Source organism: Pipistrellus hanaki (genome assembly GCF_964339955.1).
Source record: "Pipistrellus hanaki genome assembly, chromosome: 14".
In the NCBI taxonomy this organism is placed as follows: domain Eukaryota; kingdom Metazoa; phylum Chordata; class Mammalia; order Chiroptera; family Vespertilionidae; genus Pipistrellus; species Pipistrellus hanaki.
This window is the reverse complement of record NC_140516.1, coordinates 31,293,330-31,305,774: the sequence shown is the minus strand read 5'-3', so window position 1 is coordinate 31,305,774 and position 12,445 is coordinate 31,293,330. Positions and strand designations below refer to the sequence as shown.

Sequence of the window (12,445 nt, the reverse complement as noted above, 5' to 3'; positions counted from 1 at the left end):
GTGGGGACATAAGTACTACTTACCCCCAAATTCCAGAGTAGCCCAGACTCTCAGACTTGTGTCTGCATATGCAGTGAATATTTGAGGCAGTTTTCTGGGTAATTTAAATGAAAAGGATGTGTTGAGGAGAATAAGTTTCTTAGGTCAGCATTATCCTGATTTTTTTAGTTAATTGAAATTTAGTTTAATATATATATATTTTTTATTGGTTTCAGAGAGGAAGGAGAGGGAGAGAGAGGGAAACATCAATGATGAGAGAGAATCATTGATCAGCTGCCTCCTGCATGCCCCACACTGGGGAATGAGCTGGAAACCTGGGCATGTGCCCTCACCGGAAATCGAACCGTGACCTGGTTCATAGGTTGACATTCAACCACTGAGCCATGCCACCCAGGCGAAATTCAATTTATATAATAGTTTTTTAAGTTCTTCATTTTTGTTATTGTTTTGTTTGTTTTTGTTAATCCTCACCTGAGAATATTTTTTCATTGATCTTTTAAAGAGAGTGGAAGGAAGAGAGAAGAAAAGACAGAGAGAAACATCGATGTGCAAGAAACACATTGATTGGTTGCCTCCTGCACACTCCCTGACTAGGGCCTGGGCTGGGGAGAAGCCTGCAACCAACCTATGTGTCCTTGAATAGAATCGAACCCAGAACCCTTTGGTCTGCAGGCCAATGCTCTAGCCACTGAGCCAAACCAAAGAGGGCTCATTTCATTTTTTTTTTAATGAATTATTTTTAAAAATATATTTTATTGATTTTTCACAGAGAGGAAGGGTGAGGGACAGAGAGCCAGAATCATCGATGAGAGAGAAACATCGATCTGCTGCCTCCTGCACACCCCCCACTGGGGATGTGCCCACAACCAAGGTATATGCCCTTGACTGGAATCAAACCTGGGACCTTTCAGTCTATAGGCCGATGCTCTATCCACTGAGCCAAACCAGTTTAGGCTCATTTCATTTTTTAAAAAAGCCACATTTCCTTAAGGTTTTTCTTCCCAAAAAGGAAGTCACATATATACTATACTTTCCAAATTGTGGATGACTGGTGAAGGGAGAAAGACTCCTTTTTAGCTTAGTTTTAAAGGGGTAACAGAAGGTCAGATTCTCTTTAGTGCAAACAACTTCATTCTGAGATATTTTCTTTCATGGGCTATTCTTGGTGCACTCACAGAGTTCTCTCTATCCCCAGGTCTTGGATTTGCACTCAGTTACTCTCCAGCTATTGCCATGGTTGGCAAGTATTTCCACAGACGGAAAGCCCTTGCTTATGGGATTGCCATGTCGGGAAGCGGCATTGGAACCTTCATCCTGGCTCCTGTGGTCCAGATCCTTATTGAACAGTTTTCCTGGCGGGGAGCACTGCTCATTCTTGGGGGCTTAGTTTTGAATCTTTGTGTTTGCGGTGCCTTGATGCGGCCAATTACTCTTAAAGAGTACCAGACAAGTCAAGAGCCGAACCATGTCTGCAGAACTCGAAAACAAGACTTTAAGCGGGCGTCGCCTTGTTCAACTTGGACAAAAAAATGGGTGCAGACCTGCCTCTGTTGCTCTTTGCAGCAGGAGTACAGTTTCTTACTGATGCCAGACTTCTTCGTATTAGCTGTCTCGGTTCTGTTCATGGCTTACGGCAGCAGCCCTCTCTTTGTGTACTTGGTGCCTTATGCTTTGAGTGTTGGAGTGAGTCACCAGCAAGCTGCTTTCCTTATGTCCATACTTGGGGTGATTGACATTGTTGGCAATGTCACATTCGGATGGCTAACCGACAGAAGGTAAAATTCGCGAATGCACAATTGGTTCCCCATCAGGGGACTCCAAGTTGTGATTTTTCCCTCATCACCTTTCCCTGTAGGATACCTAATGTTAACAAGTTTTTGATGTCTGAAGGCAATATCTGAAGGGTCTCCTCGTCAAAGGTTGGCAAACTTTTTCTGTGAAGGGACAGATAATAGACATGTTTGGCTTTGTGGGTCCGAATGATCACAACTACCCAGCTCTGCTATTGTAGCCCCAAAGCACCCATAGACAATACATGAACAAATGGTAGTGGCTATGCTGCAGTAAGTCTTCATTTATGGACAATACATTTTGAATTTTTTATATAACTTTAATATGTCACAAATTATTGTTCTTTAGATTTTTTTTTCCTCCAACTATTGAAAAGTGGGAAAACCATTCTTTGTTCATGGATAGTGCAAAAGCAGGTGGTGAGCTGTATGTGGCCATAGTTTCCCACCACTGTTCTAGATGGTTTAGGATGGTGAGTATTTCGAAATTGCTGAACACTAGGGCAACTGTAAGTTCTGGTGATAGATTTAATTCCATCCTAAGTCAAGCCAGTCCACAGGTAAGACAACGTATGTATGGCTGGGTGTCGTGATTTTAGTTTCCTTTGGACCACTCCAGAGACTCGGGGGCAGTGAAGAGAGGAGCAAAAGCATTCAGGCTAGGAAGTGTGTGCACCTTATCTGCGGCCACACACTTCTGTTTGGCAGTGCAGATAGCAAATGCTTACATAATGATTGTAGGCTTAGGAACCAAAGTTATAAGAAATCTGCTGCGTAGTTTTTTCAGCTAATGCTTATCAGTTTGGATTGAAGCCAGCAAGCTGCTCATATTCTCCTCCATGATGGACTCTTCACACAGGAGCTATGACCTCAGGGAGCTATCATCCTGTGGCTTCTTACACGTTATGTCTTTGGTAATGAATCAGGATCCAGCTGGCATTCTGCAATTTTATTACTGTAATACTTAGGATTGATTCCACATGTTTAATGGTGAAGGTAGAGGGTGAGAGCAAGGAGTACCTGTCTTTATAATCAAATAACCCAACAAAAAGCAGCCTGACATAGGTCTGACAGAGGAGTCTCTTGTCTGCGACGCACCACACCTCAATTCCTGTGCTGGCTCTGCCCCTTTTGTCACTGGGACCTAGGGAGAAGCACCTAGCCCTCAGGTCCGCAAGGTCTTCATCTGTAAAACAGGTCAGTGCAATATTTGCCTGTAAACCTCACAGCATTTTGGAGGCTCAAATGAGACTATGGGTGGAAAAACATTTGTAAAGCATAAACTGCCAGTGTGATATTATGAATAGTGTTTGAAATAATTGGTATCATGGATGGGTTTGGAGCTACAGAGAGAAAATATTACCTCCACTGAGTCAGCCTTGAAATAAGACTTAGACCTGGCAAATCATTTTAGTCTTCTGTATCAATAGCCTCTGGCAAGTGATAGTCTCTGGCAAATCATTTTAATGTCTTCATATTATGGTTTTCTCTTTTGTGTAACCACTTGGATTATTTTTTTGAGCATATACACAGAGTGGCCAGATTATTATGATCTCTGAACACATAATAATCTGGCCACTCAGTGTATATCCTATATAATAAACTGCTAATATGCAAATTGCCCTTCTACCAGGATTTCAACCAGCAGGCAGGCCATTCATGCACTGGGCCTCTAATACACACACACACACACACACACACTGAGTGGCCAGATTATTATGCATTCAAAGATCATAATCTGACTACTCAGTGTATGTGTGGCGGATAGCCATGAATAACATATCTGAAAGCATCTAATATGGTAGTCTGCTAGAATATATTAGTATCTTGAAATGCTATTTTAAGTTATTTTATGGCTATCCATGGAGTTATCCTAGGAGAGAACTTTCCCTTTTTATAGCTAAAGTAATTGAGATTAGAGTTTTGCAGTTAGTAGGTGACAGGACGGGATTCAAACTTCTTTCTAATTAGAGCTTATATTATATTCTACCACACCATGCTCCCTAGAGAGGTAAATTCTTACATTTTCATATGCCAGAAGAAAAATAGGAATATGCCCAAAAGTGATAAAATAATATTGAATATCAACTGTAATTGAAAAATAAGATTTTTTTAAAGAGGAAGTTAAGCTGAAACCGGTTTGGCTCAATGGATAGAGCGTCGGCTTGGGGACTGAAAGGTCCCTGGGTTCGATTCCGGTCAAGGGCATGTACCTTGGTTGCGAGCATATCCCCAGTAGGGGGTGTGCAAGAGGCAGCTGATCGATGACTCTCTCTCATCGATGTTTCTAACTCTCTATCTCTCTCCCTTCCTCTCTGTACAAAATCAATAAAATATATATTTTTAAAAGAGGAAGTTAAGAAGACAACATAGATAACACACAATGGGGAAACCATCTTTGTAAGTAACTGCCATGCTTACTGCTCTCTGGCCTGGCTCTGAAGCTCTCTGATAGAACCTGTGCTTATGCACTCATTCTTATTCTTCACATCCACAGGTGTCTGAAGAACTACCGGTTTGCTTGCTACCTCTTTGCCGTGGGACTGGATGGGCTCTGCTATCTCTGCCTACCAATGCTTCAAAGTCTCCCACTGCTCGTGCCTTTTTCTTGTACTTTTGGCTACTTCGATGGTGCCTATGTGACCTTGATCCCAGTAGTGACTGCAGAACTAGTGGGGACCGCCTCTTTGTCATCAGCACTCGGTGTGGTGTACTTTCTTCATGCAGTGCCATACTTGGTGAGCCCACCCATTTCAGGTAAGTTTCTAGAGAGAACCCTGAACACCTCTTCTCTTTGTTGTGTTGATGGGAACTCACACATAGAAAATGAGGGTTGGAAGTAAGTTGGGGAAGAGTGAAAGAGAAGGGCATGTAAGAACCACCAAAACACCATGATCTCACCTATATCCTTGTTTTATAAACTTCTAACCAAGTGGGGACCTTAGCCTCCTTGGAAAGACAACGTCCCAAATTAGGATCTTGGTTCCATTCCATGTTAATGGTGAGAGCAATAGAATGGAGCAGCTAGTCAGACTTATACATTAGGCTGGGCACATTCAGAGGGCTGTCTGGTGGGAGTACAGGGTTCTAACAGGAGATGGGTGGTGGTGAGGCTGAAATGATAAGTCATAGAAAAGTGTCTTGAGTGCCAGCTGAAGGAGCCCTATATTCTTTAGAGACTATGCATAGTATTACAGTTTTTGTGCAAAGGGGTATAATAGTAAAGAGTATATTTTAGAAAATGTGATCTGCAATTGATCTGGTCATTCAGGGGAGAAGCAGTTGGGATTCCATTCTAGTAGTTCAGGAGCAAAATGAAAAAGGCCTGAACTATGGCTGATACAGCAGAATAAAAATAAGCTCTGGGAGCAAGGAGGTTTTGTAAAACAAACAAACAAACAAATAACACCAATAACAACAACAACAACAAAACAAGAAGAAGAAAAATCCCAAATCAACTAAATTAAGCATATGAGGGTGAAGGAGAGAAAGACATTCAAAATCACTTAGAAAACAATGGCATGATTAAAAGTAATAAGGAAGTTGGAGAAAGTGGCTTTGCCAGAAAACCATAATGAACTTAATGTTTAGACATATTGAGATATATGAAATACCCAATAAAATGACCACTAGAACTTGTTAGGGATGAAATCTGAGCTTTAGAGGGAGGATACCATTGACATACAGATTTGGGACTCATCAGATAAAGCATCTAGAATGTTTTGCAAACTTTAAAATGCTAAAGAAATTTAAAGCATGTTGAAATACTGAATTCAATAAATACTTGTTGCTTGTGGACACCAGCCTTGTGCTCGGCTCTGTTGCTATAGCAGCAAATGTGTCAGAACCTGTTCCTCCTTCCTAGAGTATGTGGTCAGGACCAATTTCTCTTAGGTGGAAGTCCTGGGACCGCCTACATTAGATTCCCCTGATGCCTTTGTTAAAAATGCAGATTTCTTGACTGTCCCTCCGTGATCTGAATCTTTGGGGGTGAGTTTCAGGAATCTAAATTCTCAGCCAACTTCCTTGTGACGGTCCGTCTCACTTGATTGAGACCAACTGGTCCAGATTATTACCTGCCTACATTAAAACCAAGAGAATGGCCAAACCGGTTTGGCTCAATGGATAGAGTGTCGGTCAAGGGCATGTTCCTCGGTTGCGGGCACATCCCCAGTGGGAGGTGTTCAGGAGGCGGCTGGTCGATGTTTCTCTCTCATCGATGTTTTTAGCTCTCTATCCCTCTCCCTTCCTCTCTGTAAAAAATCAATAAAATATAAAAAAACAAAAACAAACAAACAAAACCAAGAGAATGGTCTCTGAAGATGGGCAAAAAGAAACGAGCCAAACATTTGCCTAGAAGCAAATAGGGAGATTTTTAAAAGAAGGCAAGATTTCTGCTTTTGCTGCTGTTGTGAGTAGAGAGAGTGTTTAGGGTTATTTTCAAAGCCCAGCAAGTGCTTAAAAGCATCAAACGAGAGGAAACTATGGCTGCTTGATGGCTGCAGATGAAAATTCCTGGTCAGTTTAAACTCTGTGATATAGGATTATATGTTTAGTGGTTCCTGTATGAAAACTGCCCCCAAAATGTTCCTGCCTCCTCCCTTTATAGCCAGTTTTTGTTTGCTAACCTTTAGGAGCAGTGTAATTCTGTTAAAAAGTCATTGGACAGGAAACGAAATTAGGATTCCTGGATCCTTTTGTCAATTAGGGCCTTTATTTGGCAAATCAGACACTGAACTTATTGCCAGACATTAGAGGGTTAGGGTGTGAATCCTTCCTTATTGTAATACTTCTGTTATTTAGTTATCTTTAAAATGACAACTCTCCACTCAGTTTCTCCTGTTTGGTACAGAAGGCACAAGCAAATCACATGATAACTAGAATATTTGAGACTCTAGGAAAGTTTGTGGGGCTATTAACAATTTTTACATGCTATTTTTAAAATATATATATATATATATATATATATATATATATATATTGATTTCAAAGAGGAAGGGATAGGAGAGAGAAAGATAGAAACATCAATGATGAGAGAGAATTATTGATTGGCTACTTCCTGCAAGCCCCAAACTGGGATCAAGCCCGCAACCCGGGCATGTGGCCTGACTGGGAATTGAATCCTGATCTCCTGGTTCAACCACTGAGCCATGCCGACTAATTTTACCTGCCTCTTTTAAACTAATGGATTTGAAGTGGGTGCGAGGAGACACTGTATACTTCTCTGGTGGAGTTTCTTAGTGTACAAGTAAAGTTTGGAGGAATTTAACTTCTTAATACGAAATGATTGCCTGCTCAAGTCTAATTTTACCCCATTGATTATCTGATCATTGTGGCCCATATTTTGCATAACATATGTCCTGGTTCTCCTCAAAATTTAGAGCTGGAATACGTGTTGAGTTTAACCTGTGGAAACAAGGGATAAGAGGGGGGAAAGCTGTGGTAACAGAATTATGCTATCTGAAATTTGTATTTGCAGCTTCTAAAATGATCTAAAGCTTTGGTTTTCAAACTGGATGGAGTACAATGACTGAATCCAATTGACAATTTGGATTCTGCTTTATCCAGACACATGTATTGAAGACAGTTGGACTACTGGTGCTGGGAATACTAATAGCATTTTATATGATTCTTTTCTTTTAATACCCTAGATGATTGACCCCAACATCAATAATTTGAATGATGCTGCTTTTATTGTTCTACCATTTTTCATAGGATTAATAATAATTAATATTTATTTTGTGGGTACAAAGACTCTGACACTCTCCCAGGCACTTTACATAATAATAACAATCCATTTTCAAAGTTTCCCTAAAAAATATAATGCATTTTTCAGCCGCTGCAAAATATTTTTAGGATGTTTGCTTTTTTGTGTCAAGGTTATAATGGTGGTGCTAGCAATCTGTTGTTATTAGTCTTAAAAATTATTAGATTTCAGAGTAATTGAATTTTCAACTCAACAATCTGATTCTGCTGTTGCTTGTTACAGGATGGCTAATAGACACGACTGGCAGCTACACAGCCGCATTTCTTCTCTGTGGATTTTCAATGATATTTAGTTCCGTGCCGCTCGGCTTGGCTAGACTTGTGAAGAAGATGAGAAAACCCCAGCTGCGGACCCTTGCCAAAGAGTCTGATGCCAAACTGCAGCTATGGAACAACGGATCGGTGGCTTATTCTGTAGCAAATGAATTAGAACAGAAAGACCTGGAATCTGTGGCCATTGCTGTGCCTAGTTACAACCTCACCTGACCAGTGGCCTTGAGCTTGGGAATCTGCAGGGCTAAGAGAGGTGGGACCCCTGGAATGTACACGTTTCTAAAGCATTTTATTTTGGCAGAAGCATTGCCTTCCAAGGAAATAATTATTGTTTGGGTTTTTTTGTTTTGTTTTGTTTTGTTTTTTTAACACATATTTATAGGGGGAAATAGCAAGTAACAAAGCAAGCTGGACTGGCTCAGAGTTTCCTCATTTGGGATTTGCACTCACATTGGAACTCACATCTTTCAGGCAGCGAGCATCACCCCGTAGAGAATGCTAGAACATAGCTGATATAATTAGCTGCAAGTAGGGGTAAATTCAGGGCATGAACAAAGAAGATGACACTGGACAGTAGCTTTGTCTCAAACTCTCTGGCCCTCCACTTTCCTTCTTCAGTGAGAAGGTGAAGAGAAGCATTGACATGTAGGTCTGTCTACCTTATACTGTGTGAAGGAAGGCATCGGCTTAGGTATGGTAGTGGAAGGTGAAGGTGCCAAACCTTTTTCATAGTGGAGCTTCTCACTAGCATTTTAAACAGGATTGTTAAAGGATACTTTAGATTCTTTAAGACAATGATTAATACAGAAGGAAAGCGACTATCTCCCCCTTCCACCCTTCTTATTCCTTCAGCCAGCCCTTGCTTTTGACAACAATGGGCACCACTTTGAGAATCCAAAGAATCATAGAATGCTGTGGTTAGAAATTATCTTAAAGATGGCTGGTAAGATATTCTCTTTGAAATAGTGCACTGGAAACTGAAAGGTGTTCCCCCGTGCCCCCCCCCCAAAAAAAAAAAAAAACCACAAAAAAAACTGGTGTCCCAGACTCTTACCTTCGTTACTATCATGTACAATACTTATTTTAATTTAGCAAAACAATCAAGTTGCAAGGACAATTTCTACCTTTAATGTTAACACCAACACTTGGTGTGTTTTTCTTTTTTTTCTCCTTGGGAAAAAAACGCTTGTTTATGGATTGCAGACTCATTCCTGTTAGGAATGGAAAAATATTGGCAGTACTCCAACTGGCCAAGAATTGAACTTTGGAATCAGCAGGTCTCTGGTGAGAGTTTTCTTTTCAGCTTGGACATGTCGGTTCATCACTGCCCAAAACAGGATTTGGGGGTTTTGCCTGAGAAATATTATTCTAGAGATATTCTGAAGGCGAGATTCCTTTCTCTCCATGTCACTTCCTGCTCAGTTGTCCACTACTTTTTATCTCCTCATGGATACTCATTGGACACTTATAGCTGAATGAGAATGTTTCAGGGTTAACTTCAGCATCATAGCACTCTCAGAAATTAAAACTTTGAACGGAGGAAAGGAAGAAGTTTAAGAAAGCCACTGGTGTGATATTTTATAATTCATAGAACACTTTAATTGACCAGATTAGAATAGTTTACTAATTCCCAAGTACTCTACTTTCCAATGGTTTAGGATAATTTCTGAGTCTCCAGATTAAAGAGGGAAGACATGGGAGAGAAGAGATGGCTCCCAACCTGTCTCTAATCATTTTAAATACATGGGATGATAATCCTGAACCCCAAATTATGTTACACTTTTAAATAGGGGCACATTATACAATTGAAAGTGGATTTTATTTTTTTAAATTTTTAAAAAATATATATATTTTATTGATTTTTGTACAGAGAGGAAGGGAGAGAGATAGAGAATTAGAAACATCGATGAGCGAGAGTCATCGATCAGCTGCCTCTTGCACACCCCCTACTGGGGATGTGCCCGCAACCAAGGTACATGCCCTTGACCGGAATCGAACCCGGGACCCTTCAGTCCCCAAGCCGACGCTCTATCCTTTGAGCCAAACCGGTTTTGGCTGAAAGTGGATTTTAACCATTGAACACATTTCAGTCTGAACCTCAAGGAAATATTTTGACGCTGAAGGCCATTTAATCCACCATCCTCCAAGAGGCCTCACAAATGCCCTGCCAGAGGTACTGAGAGAAAAAAACAAAACAAAAAACAAACAAACAAGCAAACAAAAAACAGCAATGAGGAAGATTTTAGATGAACTATGCACATTCAGCAAGTCTTTGCACATAACTGGATTATTTAATAAAACTACATATTAATGTGTTGCTTTCAGAATGAAATACTGACTTGATTTGATGGGAGAAAACTGTAATATTTCATAGTTGTTAAAAAAATTTGAATGTTACTTGTTATCTTTTTACTTAGTGTGAGAATTTAGTTGTGAACTTTGTCACCTGTTCTTTTTTTTTGAGTAATGTGTTTTTCCTTTATTTTATTTTTCTATCACCATAAACCCTCTCCCACCCCTCCTCCACAGTCACTGCACTGTTGTCTGTGTCTATAAGTTCTTTATCCTTTTTTTCTTCTCTGTAATTTTAAAACAATATGGAAAATATCTATAAAAAGTCAAAGTTAAAAATGAAGGTACATGTGGTCAGAATAGCACTTTACACTAAATGTCATTTCTTGAACCTTCAAGTCTAAAGGTTTTTTAAAATATAAACAGTTATTAATATTATATATATATATATATATATATATATATATATTTCCTATAAGTGATCATAATAAAATTTTATTTCTCTGGTCCTGAAATATAATTTCTCTAAAGTATTATAAATATTCACAAAAAATGAACATAGTGATCAGAGCTTTTAAAAATTTGTATAATATATTTGAGATATTTTGATTTTACATGCATGAATTTCTATTTTATAGTATTTTTACAGAACCGGTCGGGAAATATAGATCTTAGAGATTATCATTGTCATCTACACACAATTGTTTATTTCAAATGGAAGGATTCATGGAAATGATGTGTTTTGTGGAATGAAGGACAAAATTCTGGTGAGATGATGCCAGATCTTAAATATTTTTTTATGTCACTGCAAGCTATACTCTGAAATGGACTGAGTAGGAAAACAAAGAAAATTAAGTGATGTCAATACTTTTTTCAAATTGTGATGTGTCTAATAGATCAGAAATTTATGCTAATATTTTCTTACTTCAAAAGCTTAATAAAATGAATTTATAGTTGTGTGTGGAAAAACATTTTCCCGCTACACAAGGGGTTTGGATGGGATGGTGTGTGGGCCTCGTCTGAATCACACTAAGATTTAACTGGTATAAAAGATGTGGTAGCAGTCAAATATTTTACAAAACCCCAAACCATTTGTGAGTACTTCCAATGTATTAGCTACCGTGCTAAGCACTTCCTTATACATTGTCTTATTTAATCCCCACGAGAGCCTAAATTATTGCCGTTCTATAGGAGTGGAAACTGAGGCCTCAGGTCCAGCACCTCATGAAATCCTGCAAAACTAGGAAGCTGATGCTGGAGGCTGCCTCCTTCTCTCCTGCCCACTCCGATGGTTTCCTGATGTGGACTTAAGAAGCCCTTCCTTGGGCAGATAAAATCCTTTGGATTATATTTGAATCTTCCCATTCGTATAGATGGGGAGATTCTAGGTTGAAAATTTCCAAGTGTTTTCCCAAGAGTCTGGTTCCATCAAGACCCCTTCTTCCAGGCTAAGTGATGTACTTGGTGTCTATTGATCCAGGTTCTCTTTGGGAGCATTTGTGTGGGGGGACTAGGAAGACAGTTGGGGAGCCCACTTTGTCACAAAAGGGAGTTCTGCCTTCCACATTACCACAGTCAGGAGTTGAGCTCTTTCTGAAGTGCCTACACCATTGCCCAGTGACAATGAAGATGGTAGTCAACTTGACTCTCACCTTCCTGGTCCCAATTGGTGTAATTCTGAAATTATGTATTGAAATGAAATAGAGTGAATCTGAGTTTTTCTCCTCATACTTCAAAATCTGAGGGTTTTGTTTTTTAAAAAAAAAAAAAAAAAAAAAAAAACCTCGACCAAACAATAGATTTTTATACCTATTGCCAAAGCTGCTACCTGATTGAGGCCTGACTGTAAAATAAATAAATAAATAAATAAATAAATAAATAAATAAACAAACATAAATAAATAAATAAAAATGATACAACTGTGTTCAACCAGACAGACAGGCTTAATTCGATTGAGTGCCAGGGCTGGGATGCTGCTCACACTGGAGGCCTGAACATTGGGAAAAGATGGTGTTACAGGTATAGGCGCCACACAAGCTGTTTTTATTTCACACAGAAACTAAGGTTTGACTAGGAGCAGAAGTCCCTGACTAGAGTCTTTTGCTCAGTCCTATGCTGGCCTCTAAATCATAGGGTATTACTGATAAGGCATTTCTCCCCATCCTCACCAACCCTCATTGACTTTTTAATAATAGCCATTCTGACAGGTGTGAGGTGATATCTCATTGTGGTTTTGATTTACATTTCTCTAATGATTGATGATGTTGAGCAAGTTTTCTCTTCTTAAAGGGACTAGCCCTTCAGGAAAGACTTTCCTTTATTGA

At 39.5% G+C, this 12,445-nt stretch overlaps 1 protein-coding gene across 6 annotated transcripts in view; it reads left to right on the top strand.

Annotated features, from left to right (window-relative positions):
- Positions 1–11,080, top strand: part of SLC16A12 (solute carrier family 16 member 12) — a 65,905-nt gene extending 54,825 nt beyond the window's left edge. For all 6 annotated transcript variants that reach the window (XM_084904334.1, XM_084904331.1, XM_084904336.1 and 3 more), the window contains 3 exons: positions 1,196–1,775; positions 4,288–4,547; positions 7,780–11,080. In XM_084904334.1, the coding sequence (XP_084760460.1) occupies positions 1,196–1,775; positions 4,288–4,547; positions 7,780–8,042 (1,103 nt within the window). In that variant the 3' untranslated portion in view covers positions 8,043–11,080. The remainder of the gene's footprint in view (positions 1–1,195; positions 1,776–4,287; positions 4,548–7,779) is intronic.
- The last annotated feature ends 1,365 nt before the right edge of the window (positions 11,081–12,445 follow it).